General features: G+C 39.6%; 1 protein-coding gene across 11 annotated transcripts in view; it reads left to right on the top strand.

Moving 5' to 3' along the window:
- Positions 1 to 26,329, top strand: part of LOC124299833 (uncharacterized) — a 130,369-nt gene that overhangs the window by 61,027 nt on the left and 43,013 nt on the right. For 2 of the 11 annotated variants that reach the window (XM_046753222.1, XM_046753220.1), the window contains exon 1: positions 9,725 to 13,055. The exons of 2 other annotated variants lie outside the window; for them this stretch is intronic. In XM_046753222.1, coding sequence (XP_046609178.1) covers positions 12,888 to 13,055 — 168 coding nt within the window. In that variant the 5' untranslated portion in view covers positions 9,725 to 12,887. Of the gene's footprint in view, positions 1 to 9,718; positions 13,056 to 26,329 lie in introns of those variants that run through there. 7 more of the 11 variants (XM_046753218.1, XM_046753219.1, XM_046753214.1 and 4 more) reach the window with 7 other exon arrangements.

The raw sequence follows: 26,329 nt of genomic DNA, 5'->3' as shown, positions 1-26,329 counted from the left end.
ATCGGCTTCTCGTACAACGTTGTGCAATGTGCAATTTTGAAAGTGGATGAGTGCCTTGTCGACATCGATTATTGACAAACTGAAATTTCTCTAAATTGGCTAATATTTCGGGGGTAATTATACACTCCGCTAATTCCGTTGCTTGCCTTAAAGGTGGTGCATTCTAATGAGGCAATGCACGTGCAGGAAATGTGTAATTAGAAAATTGTCGATACAGAAGATAGTTACACTTCGTCTCCTTGAGGTTATCCTATTCCGAGGAAGACGGTGCGGTTTTATTTCCTTCAAGTGAAGTGCCACTTCACTTTAATTGCCTCGTCAATTATTCGACCATCAACAATCTATTTTATCACGATGTACAATAATATTATACATTCTAAGGATATTAAGTTTCTAATGAGATGTACAACTACCTGGTTCCATCTCAAATCAAATTCAAATAATCTGACAAAAATGTCTATCATTCTTTGGCGAATTTAAAAAGATCCGTATTTTTATATTTTGTTAAAAAGAATGTTTCTTCGCTTGTACGGATATGACAATTTTGTTCGTACAAACCTCATTTTGATACAACAGATTGCGCAAATGTGATTTTCTTCCGAAGTGCAACGAATGTTGAACTAACGGACGAATGTTGAGTTTTTTTTTTTTTTCAAATGCGTACATCTTCAGTGACTTCCTGGCGAGTTTAAGCAGATCGATCCAAAATTGCCAAAAATCATTCGAGACTTCCTTGACGGGCATCTACTTGCCAATATACATACAGTGACGCAAATTATTCCGAAATGAATAAGAAAATTTCTTTTTCAAGCAAAACATTTGTACAAATCGTCTGAGAATTATACATCTATTTTGATACAATTCGGCGATACTCGCCTCACATGTGAGCAAGAAAAGGGACTCGTTACAGAATCTGAGCCATCTGGGCGTCGAGTCCTCGACGATGCTCGTATCGGCCTTCCTGCATGATTCAACTGTCGTCTACCTAGACAAATCGCGCGTCAATCCTTTTGAGTTATGGCTCTAGGGTTCAGGGAGAAATGGCGTGGGAAATGGGATCGGCGAAGTCGAGGAAAAGCTCGGTAATCGAAGGAACGGAGCTTCAGCAACGGGTCGCCGGCTGTTGCGGCGTGGCTGTGCTAAGAATTGCTATAGAAAAAGTCTTCGCACAATATCAGGTCATCGCGTGGGCTGCGCAAGTCCGAAAAGGACAGCTACACATGTGGACACGAATTTTGAAACGGTCACTTTTTCCCATAGTCGATTACGTTGGCAACCGAAGCAGCGCCTCTGCCGGGCAATCGCGAAACACGCGCAATATTCGTTGTACGTTACACTATATTTAAAGGTTAATGATGAAAGATTAAAATAATTAGAGAGAAATCATGGAGAGAAATATCTATTTGTCCAGTATTCCGAAAGTTTCATAACAAAGAAACATATCTTGCATGGGCCAAATTTCCTCAACTGACGGATCTGTACAAAATTTGTAAATCTCGATGATTCCTACGATTTCCAATAAATCGTTTATCAAACTTTTGTCATAAAGTTTGGGTCTGATTTTTCCTGGTCCGATATCAGGCCAGCGGAATGACTCGTAAGCTTGACTAATACGTACATAGGTCTATAGTATATTAATGGTCAAGAAAATGAGTATAAGTCGAATGAAGGCGTTGCAGAAAATATTTGAAATCCACGTCATTCGTTCTAATGAAAAATCGCGACCTCCTCACTTCCGCACCGCTGATAGCTTCTACAATTGTTCATTTTTCATAATGCTATAAAAAGTAAAACTTTTCCGTTCATATTGGTTATTTCGCAGTGAGCTTGAAAATTGAGGAACGTGATTCAACCGAAATTCATTCTCACTTCTACGTGTACTCGATCCCTCCGGATTAGTAGGCATGGGCTCGCGTAAGTAAGCCGCAGGCTATGCCCATAATAATCTGTCCATACAGACGCGCATAATATATTCAGGGAAGATTTTAGCGGGCAAACCATAAAGCCCGAATCCGTGGAAGGTAGATGACGTGCGGCGAGAAAACCGTCGGGGGTGAATTTTATTGCTGCCGGAAAGCCTGTCGATCCATAACCATATTTTAAGCTTCCGTGAAGGATAGTGAGGCAGCTACTGCGCTAACGCCTTGCCCACTCTGACAGTATCAAATGAGTAGCAAATACCTAGATATGGACCCAACACGGAAGATTCCTGAAAACAAGATGATTTATGTTTCATCGTGTTTATTCAATTCCAATCCCAAATGAAAGTATGAGAGACATTGAATAAAATACAAATTACCATACTGCTTTGGGATGGCACTTCGATCGCAGACTGCTAGACAGACGTCTGGTGATCGAATTCTCATCCGTGGGGTAATTTTCACCTCATCATTTTTCACTGAAAAGCAAAAAAAAATAAAAATTTTCGGACACATACCGTTGATTTGGCGCTGTCCTCAGTTTCACGCACGGTCACCGTATGCCTGAAAGTACAACCAACGGCGTTTGTCATCAATGACGCAATCTGAAATGAGCAAATAGAGTCTGGTCAAAATTAGCTCTTAAACTTGACGGGAAATTGACCTGTATTTTCATCCTAAACGGAACCTTTTTAGAATACAGTACAGTTTTGAAAGCTGAATCTCGCCAACTTGAAAGTCCTTCTTAGAAAAAAATTCCTATCGTTATTTTCAAAAAAGTTACGCGCTACTTTGTGAAAGTATGAAAATCGCGCAAAAAACGACATGTTTAATGTAGAGAATTTGACACGAAACGAGAATGAAGCTGATTCTTTCTACTTTCGAATGCGACCTGGAACATTTCTCTACGCCTTTTTTGAGTCAGATATCTAACTTTTTGTCCAGATCGAAAATTCGTAAAGTGATCCCGAACTTATTGACGGTACTATAGCTTTTATTTTACCTTTTATTTTACCTTTAACCTTATCTGAATCGACACGTGTAGATACTTATAACATTACCCAGTAATAACTTAGCTACCAGATATACATTCAGAAACGTATACAGTAGAGGCTGTTTGAAAACTCTTTATTACGCCGCGCCGGTAAAACTGTTTACAGAAACCTGTAAATATAGGGAACAGAGAGGTGGTGATTTATGGCGCAGTGAATGCAAAATCAAGCCACGCTGAAAAATATATTCACTCTCAAGTTGTAGGGCAAATTGTAAAAAACAAAATTTGAATTTAGCCGCATCATTTTCTTACCTGACCGAAACTACCGATATGAATTTATAATTTTTGGCCCAGTCTAAGCGGCAACTACTCATCACTTCGTACAAGTACACCAGATTTCAAGAGATTTCACGTGATTTCCAAGATTTCAGATGAATCAAACATTTTTAAGAGGGTTTCCAATGGCTTTACAAAATTTCAAAAACATCCGTGGGATTTCGAGAGATTTTATGGGATTTCGGACATTACGTGTCGTTTGAAAGATTCAAGAGATTGCAGAAATTTTAGGGTACTTGACAGGATTTCAACAGATTTCTTGGATTTTCAGAGATTTTTAGAGTATCGTGTACTCCAAGTTTCGAGAATAGTCAAAACCATAAATTTCGTCCAATCCCCTATATCGACGGATGCTCGGTGATAAAATTCAAACGAATTCTCATCGTGGTTCTGTAAATTAGTTGAACCTACCCAGAAGCCACCGACATCGACAGATTTGCTAATTTTCACGGATAAAGGCTGATGAATTTTCTGCTCACAAAGTTGTATCTTCCCGTTGAATGCTTTAACAACATTTTCTTACCTACCAGTTTATCGGACGAGTTAAGTCGAGGTGGTCCAATTCTTTTCAGGCAACGTTTTCATAGTAATGCTAACGGTCGCGTGCCTCGTACTGTATCGCCGTTGACAGCGAGTTGGGAACAAGCCGCCTTGCGTGTGAGGAAACCTTTAACAGAACTGATCGTTCGCGTGCTGCAAGGGAGACGAAACGATAAGGAAGCAGCAACCGGGCCAGAATCAATGAAATTCAAATGGAATAAATTTTTCTTTGTACACTCACAGCGTCATCGGAGAAATGATGCAAGTATAATAAAGGGGCAAAAATACGGCTTCCGTTTCCGTGCCCTCGCAAAACGGCACCGTGACACAAAAGCTAATTCTGATTGGGCGTTATGCCCAGATTATTCACGGATCCCCCCCTGCGGAAGAGTGTTCAAAAGCGAATGGGTGTCAAGAATCCGCGAAATCAGGCACGGATTATACATAATTCTTGATATTTCGCTGGCTCGTTCGGCCGCAATATTTATACTCGACATAGTGATATGTTGCTGCGTCCGTGCGACGATCGGTTTGATAAATGAAAATAAATTGACCACCACGAATTTTTTATTACAGCTATTAACTACTCGCACCGAAACCTTAACCCCCGTCATTCTTCTTGGGTAGATTAGCTGTTGGCAAATATTTGGTTAACTCGAAAACTTTTCTCGAGCATTTAAAGCTGCTTCAATATTTTTCTCGATTTGTATGCAAACGTTCCAATGCTGCGTGAATAGTTCTTGGACTCGTCTCCGACTGACTTATACAGAATCTGGAAAAAACGATTAATCGATTAATCGCACGGCAATAGTAGACACTTCGTGACTATAGATCATTAGTTCGGTTGAAGAAATATTTAATAATATGACCCATTAGTATCAGGTACTTATGTCAGCCAAGAACACGATTTGCTGTTCCGTTTTGAATAAAAATAATTTTCTCTCTGTCAGTCTTGACTCTGTAGATCGCCTCGATCGTTTCGCACTTCGCAAAATCCCTGCTGTTACGACGATCATTACGATTTGTTCCAGCCTCAAATTTTACCAATCAATCATGCACACATTTTCACGGTCAATCATTGGCTGTACGTCGCTCCGCAATCCTCTTCGTATTGCATCCAATTTACAAGCAGTTAACTTAACCTCGGTTGGACAAAAAAGATGAATTTTAGATTTTGTAGTAACGAGTATAGTTTCAAAGTAATTGAATCACTTTCTGACCGAAGACCGTTCCGCGATTTGTTCTGTTGTGGAAATAGTGATGATATAAAAATACCTAGAAATTCTACGTGAAGTGGCCATTGTGATATTTTGCGTTCTACACGTGGTGTACTTTGGAATTCCGGACACGTATGCAGTGTCGGCCAGCATCAAATTACTTATTGTAATTAATTACGTATAAATTACAAATTAAAATTGTAATTAGCAATTGAAAAAAATCAATTGCGAATTAAAAGAGTAATTGACACTTTTATTCGAATCAATTACAAATTAAAAAAGTAATTGACCCTATTTTTCGAATCACTTACGAATTAAACAAGTGATTGACACGATTTTTCTCTCTTTCGATTTGACTCTCTCCTTTATGTCTCTTCTCTTGTTCTATGCCACCTAAATAAATAAATATATAAGTATTCCTAGGAGCATCGGGGTAAAATGGGCCGCCCTTGAAGTAGTCGAAGCCTGGAGCAAAATGGAACACCTTTTTTATAAGGTTCAAGAATTTTGTGAATATTTCTAAAATATTAAATTGGATAACTTCAAATGATCTGACAATGAGTCAGTACTTACATACTCATCATGAATCCCGGTGCGCGACAGCCGTACAAATGCCCTGCGAATAATCGTATGATAAAAATGTATATAGTATGCAAAATCACATTCATTAGATATTTATTCGTTTAATAATTGTACGTTGTGAACGCGAATTATCATAGAAACAATATTTAAAGATAAGTCGAGGGCAGATAATCCAACACCGTACGGATAATTGTAATGTGTACTAATCATAACTTGTAATTGACGCGAAAAAGTGGCGATAAATTTTTAAATTTGTAATCGATGCGAAAGAAAGTATCAATTACAATTATAATTAGTCATTTTTCTTTTTTTTTTTAATCACAAAATATAATTGCAATTTGCAAATTGTCATTAATTAATTACTAATTTACCCAATACTGTACGTACGTACGTACAGCATACCGGGTTATTTCGTGGAAATGTTACATCGACAATTTGACACGGAGCAAATCCGCCTGCATTGTTGCAATTCAGGGTACATTCTACCGAAATCCGCCTGCGTTTCGCAACCTAGATTACGTCTTACGCATCGAAAGTTGTTTTGTATCAGTTAACAATTGCAACGGAGACACCGCATGGAAAGAAAAATATTGTAAATTTTACATCTCCCGTGGTAAATAAATGGACAGCACTGTTTTCGAGTTAATTTTACAGAAATTTTGGCAAAATTTACAAATTCGATAACAAGAGTTAGAAAATCAATAATAAGAGTTACATCATGCTTACTGTTAGATAGATCTAGCAGAATTGATCTAAATTTAACTCCAAGAAAATGCTGTCCTGATATTCACCACAGCAAATGTAAAATCTACGGTACCTAATTTTTTTCCGTGCGGTAGAAGCGTCACACTATCGTGCGAGACTAATTCCAAGGAAAGGGAGCACTCGGGTTCAAGTCCCCAGCGAGTCGAGGAGGGCCTTAGCAGCAGCCTGCAAAAAATTTGAAGGAAAGTTATACGTTAATTCAAGCACCGAACCAACAAGCTCAGGTTTGAACTCACAATCAGTCCGGCTACATTTGGGCAAGATTTTCTGCAGTTTTTCTCGCCCCTTGTGCAAATGCGGGTGTCTCTATTGAAATTCGCAAGTCGGCTGCAGACGCATAACGATGGTTACTGACCATTGTCCCTATCGCCCCGTACAAGGGAGAAATCACCTTCCAGAGACACACCCTCTCGAGTATGGCGAGGAATGCAGTATTTTTCATTATTATTATTATAATTATCATTATTGCTGTTGTTATTATTGTTATTAAGGAGTCGACCAATCGTAAACAATGAGAGAAATAAAATGTACCGTCGGTTGCAGAAAATATGCTGGTTTCGGTGAAACGTACCGTAAATTACGTAAAGACAAGTGAATTTACCCTTACTTAAATTGCCCCCGTGATACTCCAACCATATAATCCAGTGTACCGTGTGAATATCTCCTCAAGGCTCACGATTACTGTCAACATCTCGTGCACACCTACTTATCTAGACGAAGGCGTGGGAGCAGGGATAACTGTCACACCCGTATTTAAGTTGGACACCTATGTCTGTACGAAAGGACCGAGGCAAGGTGAGCTGGGTCAAAACAACTGTGGAAAAATGATTTTTATTTTGTGGTGGCGCTTCACTTTGTAACGAAAAGAAAAAATGACATTCCAAAGAAAAGTGTCGTTCCAATAATCATGATCATAATCATATTTATTGCTGAACTGACAGGCTTTGCCCTGGATTCTTTTTTACCTATAATTTTGTTGCGTAGTTGAGTTTACCCAATTGTTATTTGACAAAACATTAGGGAAGAACTATGCTCTACGAAGAACTAGCTTGTACTATGCTATTTGACACGTATGACATGCTTTTTCAGCTATTACCTGGATTGCATATAATTAAATCGAAGAGCGATTTCTACTTCGGCTCACAAACATATAGGAGTAAAATAGTCTCTCGTCTTGTGAAAGGTCTGATGATGTTTGAGAAATGTGGGAAAACTGTAGGTTGATAAAGAAAAAGGTTTTTAAATTTCGTACACACGTTTCACCAACAAAGGACTGCGACGGTATATCATTCATTTTTTTCAAACTGTGAGTTTGATAGTAACTAGGTAACTCTTCGTGGGATTAGTTATTTTTTTAGATACTCTATAAAGTTCTACCAACTTCGAACGAAATCGATGATGCAGCGTCCGCACAGGTTACACTTATTTAGGGATTTCTTTTTTGGAACCTGCGAACTTGGACTAAACCTGCCAGGGCATTCAACTTCACTCTTGAAAATCCCTGTCACCTTTTATCAAACAGTCGACAACTATTGCCATCCGGTGTTTTGCCCCGCGGGTCGCAACGCTCATCTTTTACCCTATACCTCGGCAAAGGTCTCCTTCCCGATGATCCAACGGCTCTGAAACGACCTTCATGGTTGGATCTCACGTTGAATATATAAGTATATCTGGTAAAACCAAAACTCCCTGGGGCGCTTCTCTTGTCTCGTACACGCTACCGTGAACGTAATACAGGTACGTAAACTTCAACCTGCCAAGGGAAACGCGTAACAGCCATTGATGGATGTCAGTTGAGTCTTGTAATTACCTCGAGTTGCTACTTTTAAATCTGGCCGCGATGATTTGTACAAATTTTCGAAAGGAATTTTCCAACCTCTTTGGTATGGACATTGTTGCGTTGATCTTGTTGTCAGTTTGCAGATTTTCCCAGTATGTAGCGAGTTATTTCGAGGCGTCTCAGCGACACCAAAACAACGTTGTACGTAGGCAAAAAAAAAAAAAAGCATCTTCATCACCACAACTTTTTTCAAGTTAAAATTAAAAGGAAAAATAACAAAAAAATTGGTGGAAAAGTATGCAAGAGTTGGCGCGGAATATGCCGACTAATATAAACAGCAACTCTTGAGCACTGTACAATGTAAAAAATACATACCTATACGTATAAAATGACAACTTCGTAATGCAGAATGTCTGGTAAAATGTTTCGATCATTTTTTTTATGTACACTGGCTTTATAGTATTACTAATAACTAGTACTAGTATATTTATCAATCTCTATTGCAATGGTACGATGTTGGTGCATCGACGAAGTGATTTTGAGGCTTTATTTAACTAAAAAACATAAGAAGCATAACGAAAGATTAGCAGTTACCAAGAAACGTACTTGATAGGTATTATTAGGTATACATATGACAGTTATTCTATTATTACACAAAACAGGTATTCGTACTGTAATATTTCTTGTATAATTGTAACGATATTTCTTCTCCGGTAATATTTTAGTACCGAAAGACTGGACTTAAACTTTTGTGGTAACCCTGATCGAGCGGTGGCTCAAATCGAGATTTTGACAAGTTCGGAAGCTCTCCACTCGACGGTATTCCGTTATATTTCCGAAGAAAAGAATGCAGAGCAAAGAGAGGAGTGGATTCGTCCTCCGACGACGTGGTATTCTCCTTATAACATTCATACCGTGTATACTGTAATCGCTCTATCGGTCGAAATACCTCGCTTTTAAGGACAAAGGTTCACCCCATCTTTCCCCATCCGTATCTTATCTCCCTTTATTTTTCTCACCGCGGCATCTATCCTCGGATTCAGAGCCCCGAAGACTGTCCAAAAGTCCATCCCGAAACCGGCATCGAGGTTCGTCGTCGTCTCGCGCGCTCCCGACTCCCAACAATTCTCTCTACCGACATAGTCAGACCGAGCCCGAGAGCGGTATGTAATCCATTCCTACTCGTCGTTTGCAGAGCCCTACGAGTGAGAGTGGTGCAGAGACGCCTATAGCGTGGAAAAGCCAGACTAGCACCGATCGCACGTAAAAGCACCGCGTGCGCGAGTACGCTCGATACTTCCCTCTCTCTTTCTCTCCCGCCTTCGCTCCGTCCGCTCAACGACCCGACCCGACCCGACCCGACCCGACCCGACCCGACCTCAGCCGAGTCGCCCGACGGACGGACAGACCGGCAGCCCGACAGACCCAGCAGACCGACCGCGGGGGTTGGTTGTTATTGATCCCGGCGCAGTCCCTCGCCGTTTTCCCGCGCCGCGCACTCTTCCCCCACCTACCCCCTCCGCCGCCGCCCATGTTTGCGGCCCCAGGGCAAAGCTGACGGGCGCCAGAGCTCAGTCAGTGCGTGCACCGCGGCCGGCCGGCGTGCACCGTGGACGCGCACTCCCGATTCGGCCGCGTGGGCTCGTCCAACGTTTGAAAGGCAGGCAACCCCTTCGTCGTTTTACGATTTGGTATTTAAATTTACGTCGACGCGTAGCCCTATCCCTTCCCTAGTTCACTTCCACCACATCCGTCGTAATTCAGGATTGAAAGGAAGAGCCGAGACCACGGAGGCCGACGAGAAGTCTCCTTGCCGTTTCCGAATTTTTGGTGCATCTCAGACGCGTTCTCGATTTATTTATTCGATGTAAATCACGCGCTCTTTCTCGACTAAATCTACTCGCCGAGTATATCATTGCTACACGCTATCGCCGATCACGCCGCATTGTCTTCTTCCCGACTCACGGATATGCGTATACATGTATATACATAACCATACGTACGATGTGTATATATATCGCATAAGCACAACTTTCTTCGTGTCGTTAACCGTACTTGTGGTGTAGTTGTTTTTATTTCGTCTCAGCCCGTGGTATATTCGAGAGGAAAAAGAGAGAAAGAGAGAGACATATAGACGCGCGGATCTCCGCCACTCGGGAAGTTCGACATCCGTACGGTTTAGTACAACTTCGCTTACGACGTCGTACGCGAGGAGGACGAAGAGGAGGAGGAGGAGGAGGCCGAGGCCGGTCCCTCGGACCGACCGACGCCCGGCGTCGCGTGCCCCGAAACGTTAGCAACAAGTTCCGCTGGTCGTTGCGCGATGGACGATGACCCGCCCGGAGAGGAACCTCACGAACTTTTAACACGTCCCCGTCGGTCAAGTGTTTCAGGTGTACGTCCACGCACATCGTCGTGCCGGGGAGAGTGTACCCTCCTATCTTTTTCCACCCCTTTATCAAATTATTCACTCGGTTCGGAGCTGCATGTATAATCTTGATTTAACCCGAAAGAACGGACAGGCCAATTACCACGTATTCTTCATATTCCACGTGACATATTATACAGTTTTTGAAAATAATTCTACACGAATTCTAATATGAATAAAACATCAAAAAAAAATAAAAAATGTTCGTGCCAGTTTTTGTCGTGGAAGGTCACAGTTTACGATATCGTGGTTAAATGGTACACAGCTTCATAGTGATAGAACTAAACATGCGGGAAATTTTTTTATTTAATTTTATGTCAAATTAACCGATGCAAATCCTTGCACAGTGAACTTGACTGTACTTTACTAAGAGCGTGGTGCGCCAGTCGGTTTTGAAACGAAGTTAACTTTTTCCCGGCCAATCGACACTCTCAATGAATTCTATCAAATTTCGTGCAGGTACTTGGATGAAATTCCGCTCGACGTTGTTATCCGAGTAAACTAAATTCTGGCACGCGTCTAGGATAGATAAAAAAAAGTCGAACGGCGCTCGTGGGAAGAATTTTAGTCGTAGCAGTGACGTGCGGTGATGCAAACTATGCGGGACACGGGTTTTCACCGGCGGATCACCGCGTTCTTTCTTCCGCATTTTTCCACTCTATTTTCGATTTTCCGATCCACCGCCCTGAAATAAGTTTATAAAACAGTCGTATTCGCACTCGTAGTATCACGAAACAAGACACCAGAAATGCGGAGCTTCCAAGTTTTGAAAAAGGGCCTCATCTTTTTCCGGGAAGAAAAGCGAGCGAGGAACGATAAGAAAATGAGCATCTGCCAAGTATATCTTGTTATAATTCTCGCGGCAACCGCGAACCGGAGATATCTACTCGCTAAGTAAGGTTTCACTGCAGCATTTGCATAAGTCAAAAACTTGTAACACGGTTAACCCAGAGAAGCGGAGAGGAAAGGAGGGGAAAACGCGACGGCGGCGACGACACGCGAGAGAGTTTCTAAGGCAAACATAAAATCGGCCTAGTGTCTGTTTACGCGGTAGTCGTACGTTTAACTTAACCCCCTTTCCCCCCCCCCCTGCCGTCCTCGCCATTTTTCTCTCTCTCTCCTTCTCTCTCTTTCTCGCTCTTCCTTTTCCTCGTTGTTGTTACTCCACGGCACGCGTCCGCTAATTATCGCGACATCTTATCGGTGTAATTTGAATTTCTTTTCTCATTCCCCCGATTTTTATTTGTTCCACTCGAGGTTGTGTGGTCTGCGGTCGTACAGGAGAATCAGTTAGTCGTAACGTTAGATCAGCTCGATCATCCCTGTCTCTGGCTCTTCGACGTTCTCTTTCTCTCTCTCTCTCTCTCTCTCTCTCTCTCTCTCTCTCTCTCACTCCTTTTATTCGTCTCACGTGGATCGAATGTTGAATTTATCATACGATTTTTAGCGCGACAGATTTAACATACGTTCAGTGCATTGTGTGATGTATTATACCTGTCCATGAAGTATACTTGTAATATACTATACATTCCAGTCATGCAGACCTCGGCTTCGTGCGCGATTGATAATTTAACATACTCATATATATTTTTTCCCAACCACCCATGCAACGGGCTTAACGCGTCAATTGTGAGTCCAGCCGCGTGGCTATTGCAGCCGTGGTGTAGATTTTTTTTTATTTATTTTACATTTTGTGTGATCCGATGCTTCTCGTTCGTTTTAAAATATAGCAGTTCGTTTCAGTGAGCAGAAGAGCATGTAGCGGACAGTGTACACGAGATAAAGAAACCTGTAACATCGTGTTATAAAAATAAACAAAAAAAAAAAAGAAAAAAGAAACATGTAAACACATCGAGATGTAACATACGTGTATGATACGTACAACCGGCGGAAGTGAGATGTTCATGGTGAGAGGAAAAGTAAGGTTAAACGCGGAGAAAATAAGCCAAAGATATCGCAGCGTCTCGGCTGTGCGTATACATGTGTGTAAAAAATAGATCGCACCGACGATATTACGTGCATGGTGTCGTATGCGTGACAAAGAGTGGCAAACGACAATAATAAGAATAACTATACCGTGATAAATAAACGGACGAACAAAGGAAGGAAGGGAGAACCACGCCGCGGTGATAGGGAAACGACGAACATTAAACCCAACAAGTCAAAAGTGGCGTCCACGCCGCGACGCGAGGCTTCGGGTCACCGCGGCGGAATCCGCGGGACCCGGCGCCGAGTAAACGGCGGAGGATCGCTTTCTAGCCGTGGATCGGCAACGGGGTTGCAATGCGGTCTGTGCGCCGTTGTCGCCGGGCTGTTTCGTCGGGCGATGTGCATCGCCGGAAGCAGGCGAGGTTCCGGCGAGTCGTGCTACCAGGAACTCCCCTACGAGGGACCGATTGTCCCCCAAATTATAACGGCGATTCCACAGGCTCCCCTTCGAGTCAAATCTGCTAGCGGATCTCTCAGGGTGCAGAGTCCCAAGGAACCTCGGGAGGTGAGGAAAACGTTACATTTCCTGTCTCTGTGTGTGTGCGTGTGTGTGTGGGAATGACTATGTGATTTTATTTTTCATCGCTCGAAGGGACGCGTTGTTTCGGTGAATTCGAGACTTCGTTAATTCAAGCGAGTTGGTCGTTAGATCGATTGATTTGATTCGAGTGAAATTGCTTCGAGTGGCTTTGTAAAGTGAACATTCTACTTTCATTGGATTCTAATCTAGTTACTTGTGAAACGGGTTCGCGAAGTATAATGAAATTATGTTGGATTCGTGTGATTTTTATTAACTTCATAAATTCAAACGACTTGAACTGATTCAAAATGACTTGAAATTACTCCTTATGTCTTGAACTGACTCCAATTACTTGGACTGACTTTTTGAAGTCAACAGACTTGAAATGGTTTGAAAAGATTTCAAGCGATTTCAAGTAACTTCGTGAATTTAAATATCGCCAATTGAATCCAAATTATTTGAACTGAATTCAAATGACTTGAACCAAACGACTTTCACGCGGATTCACGGGACTGTTAAAGACTTCTACTGACTTCACGTAACCTCACGTGACATCGAGTAAATTCTAAAATGACTTTTTTCCGCACATGCTGGGTGGGATTACGATAGTCTGGAATATTTAGGGAAATGTTTGGAGTTTTTGCGGATAGTCAGGGAATTGTTTATTATATTTTATCTTCGTACAAATAGGTCATTTTGAATATTCCTAAATATTACCCAGAATTCTGAAAATCTCCGACATACGTTACTGAATTTTCAATGCTCGGCAAACTCTGGGAAACGGTAGGGAATTTTATTTATTGTCCGCGAAGTGTTGCGAAGAAGTACATCCAAACAATGCCGTGAGTGAATTGGTATTCAAACGAAGATACGAATGCTGATAACTTATGTAACTGTCATAAAATATGTACGTAAATGGTACGCCGATAGAAAGGCTCGGTTTGAACTGACTACATCGGTGATCACGGGCCGCGAAATGAGACATTGATCACTGTAACGAAACATCGGTTGATGTGACTAGAAATTTGCTTGAGCGAAGATTTTAACGATTGAATCAACTGATTAAAATTCTCGTGAAAGTTTAAAACATTGAATATCGACAATAGAATTTTCATTCAAATCTTATCGAAGATTGCCATTACTTTCTCTGCAGTAAACACTAGATTGGTTTATTGAATACAGTCGAAATGCATATTCGTTGAAATGATTAATCGATTCTATTATGAACATGTCTGTACCGCGTTATACAGTATTGAACTCTATCCAAAACCATAGTCACGGCATGCTACAATGATTATAAGATTATTTTTCTTCTCTTAAGTTCAGGCTTTTTTGCACAACCTTTAAACATATTCAATCCTGATTATAAAAAAACTTAATCGAAGCGAACTTCAATTCTGTAAAATTTGGAATCTGGAAAACTGAAGAAATTTCAAACGCCTCATATTTTTTTTATTGTACGATCCTGCGAATTTGACACGTGCAAATCGCGTGACTAATGCCAAAAGGGCGTACTACAGCAGTTAGATAGGGATCCATGCCAAAAGGGCGTATAAAAAAATTTTTTTTTGCCATTCGACTTAAAATCACTCGAAACGTAAAGATCTGCAAAAAAAAATTTTTCGATGTACTAACGCCAAAAGGGCGTATCTGAAGATATACGCCCTTTTGGCTTTAGGAAATTGCCGGCCTAAAGCCAAAAGGGCGTATAAAAAAAATCAAGATTTTTCAAAATTTTGAATAAAAATTCCATATTATTGAATAAGGAATAAATTAGAAATTATTATCAAAAAAATAATACGCCCTTTTGGCTTTATAACTTGAGATATACGCCCTTTTGGCTTTGAAAATTTTTTTTTCATTTTTAGGCTTAGAATATATTGACAAAACGATTGGCACAAAAAAAAAAATTATACGCCCTTTTGGTTTTGAAAAGCCAAAAGGGCGTACAATTTTTATACGCCCTTTTGGCATTAGTCACGCGAAATATCATTCTCAACGTCAGTAAATGAAAGTTTTCAAATTGGCTCGAGTTCAAAATTTTGTTTCTTCAACGACTACACTTCTCGCCAGTGATTTTGACATTTTAATACCGCGTTACAAAATCTATCAATCTCGTCGCGTTGACAGGAAATTAAGTATTCATTTATCTATATTCAGTTGATGGGTCAACCATTTCAATTAAAAATAAAATTAATGCTTATTGGAATCTGTTAGATTGATCTGGTATGTCTAACATCCTCTTTATTCGAGTACACTAGTAGCGATATCTAATAATTTGTGATCTTCCAATGAAATGAGAGAATTTCGAACTTTCTCAGCGTGTGAATCTCATCCACACTTTTATGATTTTCGCATTATCGAATCTCTGTCGAATTCACACCGGTAATAATTATTATCATTCCACAGTTTTCACTCTTTTGTGCAAACAGCGTTGGTCACGTTCCACTTTTAAGTGATAAAATGAACGCAAACGGGTGGTGGTGAATCCATCCGCACGCGGTTTATTTGTTTGGGGTTGGCGTCATCTCTAGCTCTTGCTGATTGTGAGTCACTTCGGAAACAAGTCGCAGCAGCAGTAGCATGCATGGTCAATGGCTCGCTAGAGTCCACGACGCGTCGCTCTAATTCTAATATAAACGACTACTTCCCTATTACATTCACCGGACTTCATATTAACTGCGCCACGCTACCGCTGTTGCAGCTACTGCATGCAAAATCACGCCTCGGAAAATGAAAAGTTAGATCAGAAAATGGCCGGATTGATCATCCGCAGCTTTTTTCAGGATGAATCGGTTATAGTAGCTTAATTCGGACAAAAGTTGAGCAAGTTGAGTTAAGCCCTACTGTGTGATAGAAATAAATTTGAGAAAATTCGTATTTAACGCAAGCTAAAATATTAACAATTTGAGAAAAGACTCCATAACTCCACGCGCGTTCAAAACTATTAAACAATTTTCGAAATAAATTCAAACTGGATGAAAATAGATTGTTTAAAGTGCGGTACAACAGATGTTCGTCAAAAACTACAATTCCGCATTACCACGGTATAAAATTTCTCGATTATTTATCAGGAAATTTCTGAGGATCTGGTCAGCAAGCAAAATCAGTTCAGATCCATTTGATTCAGATCAAAAACGGCAAAGTATCATTATTTTGTACGTTTTGATTATACGTAAATCCTCTTCGCAAGTTATGTTGATATCTTAACTTGTGTAACTCAAATATATTTAGATTCGTTTCAATCACATACCTACTAGGAACGTTGTTTCATTCGTATTGATAATCATTGAAGCAAATAACACTGCTGGAGATTTTTTTAACAGGTTGTTTCTTCTCGCTCTAAGTTTCGATTCAAAGAATTCGGTCCGTTCATCCTTAAATCGAAACCAAAAGCATAATTCATTCACGGGCATGATGATAATAAGATCAAAATTTGCACTCATGCCGTCGACAGCGTGAGCCGAATATACAGACTGCGACCATCGAAGCAATCGACACGTTTTCCTCGTTTCTACAACGTACGGTAGCATGGAATGGGAACAATGCGACAATTTGGGACAAGATCCCCTCCGTGTTCACACTTACCTTATAATTTAACTTTTGTGCGTTATCAGTCGGCGAGTGTGGGCTGCGATAGCGTCTTCTGAAAATAGTACGATATTTCATTACAAAGCGTCATTGCGCCATCTGAGCCGGGGGCAAATAAGACCGTGATGTTCGAGGAGGAGGATTCAAGTCGATGCTCGAGGTGTACGACAAAAGCGATATTATGTGGCTGACTGTAGCGCTACGCAATTTGCACGTCTTACTAGCTGCAGTTGTGCAGCTTTGATCATCCGCATGATCTTCCGCTGACTGCAACGTTGCGTCACAAACCACAGTGTCCGTCGTTGTATCGATTAGATAGACCGCCTATTGTTCAATCTCAACAGAATTATTTTTTCCATCTTTTCCTTCTCCGAACTCCGAAAGAGCAACTCGAATATCTCACGATCAAGTTGTGCTCATGCAAATTTCCTCGAGATCTCTTAGAACTCCGGTTTTTATGGAATTATTTATGGTAATTCGTTATAAGGTAACGACAATTATGCGAAAGAGCGTGACGATTATTACATGTGAAATGAGGAATAAGATACAGATTCTTTGTGCCGTTTACAGGTTGTTTGTAATGGCCTGCGGTTCTTCATTTTCCATATAAATGTATTTATCTCATAGATATCCCACTATCATGTCTGCGGCGTAGAAACCACTGATTATAAAGCCGCACGTACTTTTCTTATGCGTACACGTTCGGCGTTGTGTACCAACATTCATCGGTTCACTGTAAATGTTACATAAATTTTTCGCTTCGCACTTAACGTTGAAGTTAGCTTTGTTCAAGAATTAGAGTTTGCTGTTAAGGAATCCCTCTATTGATCCGTCACATCACTATTAACCCTTTGAGTCACGCTTTATCGTGCTGTCTCAACTTTCAATACAAGATAATATTCCATGGTTTTTGGGATTACTGATTCGAAATGGCGGACAAAAATTTCAAATTTAATTCAATCCGGTCAAAAAGCAGTATGCAGGGATTTTCGGCGTTGCTTATTGGATTCGTGATATTGAATTTTCGAAATCTGATTTCAGATTCGTAATAAGGGACCCTAAAAACTCCGGGACAGAGTTCTATCTCCCGATTCGCTCGAATTTGAAATTTTTGTCAGCCATTTTGAATTATTTAACATCCTACAGATTACGTGCAGGTAACGCGTCGAACTGCGGATGCGCAAAGTAATTCAACTCTTGGTCAACCGATCGTTTCACGTTAATATTTTCGTCGGCGAAGCAATGGAGCCAACTTGTTCATTTATTTACAATTGAAATAATGTTGTTATGTTGATTCGTAGCGGTAATTAATCAATCATCGGTCAATCAACAATAAAAGTTTGCCAATTCTTCTCTATAATAACTGCATGAATATCCGAGGTGTTCTCGACATGGAAAAAAATCTGCTTGAAGTAACAAGCTTGTACGGGAACTCGATAGAGCTCAATCTGCTAATCTTCACCTTTTTTTATCGTTCTTTTTTCTTTCTATCGTTTTCTTTCAAACACCGCAGCAACGTGTACCTGCATCATGTTACTTCTGCAGTCACAATCGGGACACTGGTGCAAGTTTCGTGTAAACCGGTTGGCTAGTTCTCGAGTCTATCGATGGCAAACATCGAAACGAACGAAGCCTTTTATATGCATATTGGCGCAGATAACAGGTTAGAGGAAGCTGCGTGCGTCGTACGTACGTGCGTAATACGCGTACGCCTGTATGAAAGATGCTGTGCGTCGAATGACGATTGAAAAAATTGAAAGCAGCCTTGCAGTGACGTCACGAGTGGAATGCGAACCGGGTCAATCACGGCTCTCGTAATACGTGCTACGAGTAGTAATTTAGTACGGTACGGTAACTGGTTACCTAGCCTAACCCGAACTCTTGGCCTTTATCTATCCAAGCACTGCAGTTGAATATGTTCTTACACTTGGGCTGCTGGATTCCGACCGTCTCTGAAAATTCGCAACTTTTAATTTGGTTAAAAAAAACAGTTTCAGGCGATGATACTTGGCACCTCCAAAATCTCGAATTGTTTTTTTTTTTTTTTGCATTTTTTTGACATCTCGATAATTTGTCCTCTGACTGCGATTTCTATTACATAAAACGCGAGTCAATTTAATTGCTCCTAACAAAGATCAAGCTTAGGTACGTATGATATATATATATATATATATATCTCCTCATCTATCTTACGATAAATCATTCGTATAAAGAAAAAAAACTCCCGACGCTTATTGAAAATTGCTCGTACATCGAAGCAATCTCTGTAAAAATGATGAAAAGCCTCGAGTTATTGCACTCTAACGCAAATAGCGTTCTGCGCCATTTACGGGCATTAGTTTTTGCCTTGTCAGTAACCCAAGATATTTTCACGGACAACAGCTCTGCCCCGTCCGTCCTTTTACCATTGAAAGTTTTCACGGCAAGGCTTCGAACACAGAGACACGCTGAATATGTGACATTTCTGATTGGCTAATGCAGTTTTCCCTCCATTCAAGGTCTCTGGGTCATTTTCGAGTTATTTTAACTTTTAACTTTATCAACAAATAGCACCAGACGATTAGCTTTTGTTTAATTGGTACGTCAGTTCGTTCGGCGAGCGTAATTCAATTGGAAATAGTTTCCCGGAAAGTCATGATGCAATCCGAATTTCAACGAAACCATTTTAATGTAAAGATAGTGTTCTTTTTTTGACGGGCTGAGGGAGGGGGGGATGTCTTTTCCATCAAACGTACAGCCAAGTTTAGAATAAAAGCTTTATATTTTAGCACCAGCAGTGAACAGTAATCTTGAAATCTTGGAAACTTGATGAAAAATCATAGTTTACATAAATTTGTCAATTACAAGATTTCCAATTTTAACAGGAAATTCGAAGAAACTGAAGAAGAACAACCATATAATTTTCACCAAGCCTTAACACTTCAGGATAACGTAGTTTGCACGATATTAGGTCGATTCAAGAATGTAGAAAGCTGCTACGTATTGGCGAGCTTCGAAATTTATTCATTTCCGTACTGCAAATTCTAATTCTGGTACAATTTTTGTTCGAATCTTACCGCGTGAAATGGCTTTGCGTGGAGGCGCCCTGGCAATGAATTATACCTAGGCTGAAAATTCATTGCTTCACGTGTGGCTCGATTAACGGCGCAAACAATGATAACGATGGAATTGAACACCGCGATTCGCTTCTCCGCGTAACAGATATAACGTGACACGTTACGTGTATGCGTATGTATGTTTACACATATATATGTTCATGTGTGTATATATATATATATATGTATATATCTACACATTGTCAACATCACAACTTATATATCTATACGTCTATTCTGTATCTATTTTTCGCGACAACGTCCATGTATATTTAAAACAATACCGAATCTGAAATGACCGCGATATGCAATTGCAGGCACGGTTCACCATTCACGTGTGGAAATAAATGAATTTATCATTGAGCCCTAGTATAACCGTGTATACACAGCAGTATAAATATATAATGACGTTACTGTGGACCTCAGCCAATTTTTTTTTTTTTTTTTTTTTTTATATACATTTACGCGGATTGAATTAATCGAATGTCATGGACTGAGTGATCACCGATGAAAATGTTTTTTTTTTTATTACTCCGATGAAAAAAATTACAAAAATTGACGCTTTATGTTACACTGAAATATTTTGTAAGGAAAATAACGTTACACAATATTACAGACTTTGAGGAAATTGTGCAGAATTGTTCCCCTATTATTATATCCTCATTCTTATGATTCATAGCGTAAGAATATTTGTCAAACGTCTGTAATGATCATCTCGTCTGTGATACTATCATGAAAGTTTTCGAACGTTTCATTTTTTCTTCTGGTCGTTTTAAGATTGGTTCCATGGTGAAATAACTGTCATTATTATTTGCTCTATTTTTTTTTCTTTTATCGACTGTTCAATTTTGATTTCACGAAAATCGTTGTTCAACGTATGGAACATTGGAAAATAAATGATCAAATCAATCTCACGCAATCGCAAATTCCATCGCAAATTAACTGAAATAGAAAATACAATTTTTTAATATTATGATTAAAGATTATTTAATTTTTGGTTTAATGGAAATAATAAAAAAATTAATATTGCCTACATATTTTTTGACATGCCTCTAATGGAGTGGAAAATGTTTCAATATTTTATAAAAAATTTCCAATACGTTAAACACAGATTTTTCGCAAACCACAATTTTTCAAAGTGTGCAATAAAATATTGAAACAATCATTGTATCGGAAGAAGTTTGAAAACAGTGGAATTTCTAGAAAGAATCGGAATATTTGTAACTGTGAAGTGATTTCATAAAAAGATTGTCACTAAATGGGAGGTCCGGAAGATATTTAAAAAAAAAAATCATCTTCTTCGTCGAATTGGAAAATGATATGCTCGTTAAATTTACCACTCCATGAAAATCGAATGTCGAACACGCAGCCATCCGGCTACTCTGAAAACATCCCAAACCACGGGCATATTCGAAACGATTTGGCCTTTATTTTCTTGAAATCATTCGATGGTTCTTTCATGGCTGTCGGAATACCGTCGACAAAGAATTGTCAATTTTGTTACTCCTTTTTGAGGAGCTGTGATTGCTTGCGCTTATTCCCGCGGCGATTCATGTTATCTTTTCGTATTGCTCATACGATCCAGCAGAAAACTGTCGCGAGGAAAGCACGAATATGTCTTGTATTCTCGTACCTGAACTGAAAATGGTAGAGATCTGGTATGTTGGAAATGAGCTTTGTACGGCGAGCAATTTCGCATCTCGCGTGACATTGGGTATAGATATGACTGTGCATATATAAATAAAAATTAGACACGCGTCGAGCGGTATTCATTATAAAAAGTTGTTTGAAATCTCCGGAGATTTCTGGTTCTCCTGCCAATTTCAGAACTTCCCTTCCTTTATATCTTACTCCCGTACGTATATACGATACACATGTGTCTGTTAAAACACTTTCAGAGTCCCGGATGAATATATAACAATATATATGTAAGTCGCACCGCATATTTTTGCTTAAAATATCCACTAAAATTCCGATGAATCACACAATATTTTATTTCATCATGCCTTTGATATCGTGAAATATTACATTTTGCCAGTCTATCACTTGACACGTAATAATGTAATCGTAGAATTATATCTCGATATCATATAAATATATAAAATGGATCGACAGCCCCGTTTTATACGCAATTCCGAACAAAAATACTCCGAATCGGTTTCATTTGACGAAGAAATAAATAAATGGCATGAATTCTACGAATTTAGTATTACGATTTCGTACATGCGTAAGGTCGATTTGGCGCTGTCGTCAATTTCGCATGTATACGGTCTCTACGGCAACTAAACGTATGAAACAGTTTACCGCATATAATCGTTGATTAACGATTGACCGAATTCAAACCAAGCCGACGTTAGTTAGGTCGATGTAACGGAACACGAGGGAAATAATCATTATTTTGCAATTTTAGAACGACTTTCAAGAAGTTGACTTCTCAAAATATGAGTATCATACGATCCTAAAGGTGTGAAGTTACGATTTTTCCTAAACATACGTTGTTACACTAACGTCACCAACTTCAGCCTCGTGAAATAAAGTTGTTCCAAATCACGAATCGATTCACACTCGTACATATCAGTGAAAATTTATTCGTTTATGCTGTAAAAATCTGCCGAATACTTTGCAACTTACATTTGAAACTGTGGAATTTTCGTGTAATAAACTTACCATTGAACACAATTTCACAGGATTGAAGTAAATAAATATACGTCAATAGGAAATATAAAATGAACCGTTAAAAACGCATTAATTTCAAACGTGTACGAGGGGGGTGGGGGGGAGTAACATTAACAAAAATTATCCGGGATTTACGTTCCGAACAGTGTAATTACGGGCGCCACAGCTCGCGGGTGTTGCTGCGGTTTATTCTCGGACGAGAATTTCAATTTCCGTCGATTATTTAACTAGTCCAGTTCTGTTTATAGTTATTTATTATCTGCTTCTGCCTCGGCCTTATACTACATCGGTAGAAGCTCCGCACTTTACGACATAATCAACCTTCCGGTTATACGATTAACTCAAACCTAGTAAACGGAGGAGCGATAGCCGCCATCCGGCGTCGGGCTGCGAACGGCATTCAGCCTCGTCGTCTAGCACGTGGCGAGCTTAGACTACACACTCGGTCACCGTGTACGTACAACATCCATTTCCGATGCAGCAAGGTTCAGTGACATACGGTGGATACGATTGCGGAGGGGGTACGGAACATGCACGAATCGGTTTTGCGAGTGAAAACTTTCACGATTGCCATTCCGTGTAAATAGTTTCTATAAACTACGATTTATTCTACACGCGTTGCTTTTGCATCAAACTTTTCCTACGGAGAAATTTTTAGTTCCGGTTACCGCTCGGTCCTCGACTATTTTCATTTTTCACCACAATCGAGAAATATTGTTCCGGGTAAAGAATGAAAATTAGTTTTGCAGCTTTTATCAGAAAGTCTGGGTATCCGTTACTATTCTTTCTCATTGCCATCGCTGTTACTGTACTTTCTTGCAACTGTTGCGAAAATGGTTAGGCGTACCTCGTTTTTCGTAATTCCAATGATATTGAAACAGTTTTTTTTTTCTTAACGATACCTGTTTTACTGAATTTTTCCAGTTACTGTAGCAAATGAAATATTTCTCAGTGTACATACTGCAGCTATACGGCTAATTTAATCCTACACGTGGCGATTCTACGTCTGATCGATTCTACATCCAACTTACTCTACGTGCCGCGCTTGCGCATACGATTTTATTCTGTGTACGAAGGTTCCGCATAATCCCAGTTTTGCATCTAATTCATTCTACACGCGGTGATTCTACGAATTGGGTTCGTCGCTACGGTTTTTAGAACCGCCGTGTGCAGAACTGAACCTGTATAAACGTATTGGTAGAACAGCCGTTCGTAGAAACCAACTGTGGGAGCATACTTGCTGCAGAACCACAAAATGTGGGGGCAATTTGATGTAGAAACGTCGTATGCAAAATCGAATTTGTAGAATTTTTTACCCGTCGCACCGATTCGTGTCGAAACAAACTCTATTTGAGAAAATTGCGCATGTAGCGTGCAATCTCTCGTACGTGGGTTCGGGTATGTTCGACGGTGTAGAATTATCGGGGGTAGAATAAAATCGATGTAGTACACATGTAGAGTCGAATAGAACCTTTCATTTGTGGAACCGATTCGTCTAGAATCGATCCTCCCGCATTCCGTCACTCGAAACTACCGATCGAGCTAGCACCAGAGCTTTTCAGGTTTTACAACGTTTTCACTTTTCACATTTTATTTCATATTTTATCAACTTAATCTCAGTCTCGTCCGTATTACCGTGTCTAATTTTAGCTGAGTTTTCCAAAGGCCGACAAATTCGACAAGTTTTGCTTCGTAAGTTGTCTTCTTCTTGTCGGTGAAATGATTGGGTTGATGTTCGTGCTTGTGTAGTCGGTAGAAATGTTCCTAAACTCGACAGAAACACTACGAATATGTACTACATGTACTTGCGGCTAATTCTTACTCGTTCCGAGGTTACGGCACGCCGCTGTAAAGCCGAATCCCATTTTTAATATCCTTTCATCGGTCTTCCAAACATTTCCTAATGATAACACAGACTTGATCGTCGTTTAAGCGATTTCATCGTTCGAGGAAACGAAAATTCGTGAGATATGATTTGTTGAATGCTTCGGTAAACCCAATCTTCGGTTACAGCTGACAGTATTACGATAACACGGTGGCCGAATTTTGAGTAGCCTACGCGTGGGCGATTCTTTTCTCACTTTACACGTAATCTCGATCGCTCATCACGGATGTATAAGGAAACTGGCCGAATCATATTTTAAATTGCGCTGCTCTCAATCTACGTACTTTCACATAAACATACGCGTACATCGCGATTAATTGCCTCGGTCGGGCTAACCTTTTTTTTTGCACGTGGTCGTCAATCATTTTGATTAATAATTAGCATGCCTGAAAAACCCGAACCATACGGCAAATCGAGTTGCGATTTGCGAATGAAAAATATTGTCACTGCTGTGCGATGGTGATACTCTTCTGCAATGACAATTACACATCAATCATAATCCTTCAAAAGTATATTATAATTAATTTACTTTTTCTTTTTCTTTCTCTTTCTCGACAAACCCGTATCGTAATACCAATTTGTATCCGAGCGAAAACTGTTGATGAAGAAAAGTGACGGGGCAATGTTGTTTATTTAATAGAATCGCGAAATTTTTTTCAGAGAAACAAATCTTTGGAGGCAATTTTATTTCGCTTTCTCCACGGACTTCCTATAATTTTCTCTTTATCGCGAACGACGCCGTTTAAATTTCTTTTAAATTCAAAACTTAATTTTCAACCGTGTGTCAGTTAAACTCTACAAAAATCTTACGTAAAGTGCTCGTGCCACGATGCCGTTAAAAATTATCTCCTCTGACAAGAAATCAGCGAACGAAAACATCGAGAACTTGGAATGCCAAACTAATCGTCTTGCTATTTGAAAATCCTTTGAATTACCTTGATTAATCTTGCTAATACCTTGACTAATCTAAAAAATAACCTTGACGTATCAAAATTTACCATGACGCATAAATTTCTATAATTTTTCCCGAGACGATGTTTTGTTCCGATGAAGTCACGATCGAGTAACCGCGTCTATACCAATTGTAGAATTAATTTAATCGTACGAAATGATTGCGGCACTGTGGCTATAAACTAACTCAATTCGCAATTAATTATACACTTACTACGCATTTGTGTCGTATTGCATGGGATTTGCCGTAATTCCGCAGCTTTCATAGAATGAGGAAAAACAATCACTGAAAGTGGTGGTCGTCCACATATGTACATAATCATATTCCTTTTACGCAATTAATAATATTTGTTTTGAATGTACCTGAAAGTAGTACTTCAATGACTTTTTTCTAAATAAATCACAATTTCAACATCAAACAAATTTTGATAGACACATTTACTGGATTAATATATCGTTTAACTTTTTGGTAGACATTGTATATCATTAGTCGCGTAGTTTTTTTAATCTAACTCGTTGGTTATTTTTTCACACTCTGTATCGCCGCCAACAGATGTCACGTTATTACGTATATCTGCCCTGACTACGGAACCAATTCGATAAGTCGATCAACCAGATGCTTATCATATACTTGCAATTTTGCAAATTGACGTTTATAATAAAACTGTATCAGCAATAATTCAGCCCCACTTTGATGGAAATTCGAAATCTATGAAAACTTCTTGTTGGATTACTCGTCGTAACACAGAAGTTACTTTCAAAATTTCACGATTTTATTCTAATTCGCTATTAATCCGTTGCTGATGAAAAATGTTTCATTTTTGGCTCGAATCAAATTTCCAGATTCTCCAGATCGTTGAAAATATCAATAATATCCACCAGACACCGAATCGTTCCACATGCTTATTTATGCACTTGCAGCCCGAGGAAGATTAATTTAAAATTACTTCATTTATAACGATCAAATAATATTTTTTCGGATAAACAAATGATCCGCTAATTGGAGCCATTGAAGTTAACATTCTCTCGTATAGAAATTTTGTCTTCCTTTCCTTTCTTAT

This window comes from Neodiprion virginianus, chromosome 3 (genome assembly GCF_021901495.1).
Source record: "Neodiprion virginianus isolate iyNeoVirg1 chromosome 3, iyNeoVirg1.1, whole genome shotgun sequence".
NCBI lineage: Eukaryota > Metazoa > Arthropoda > Insecta > Hymenoptera > Diprionidae > Neodiprion > Neodiprion virginianus.
Note: the sequence above shows the minus strand (reverse complement) of the source record. Positions and strands in the feature narration are given on the sequence as shown.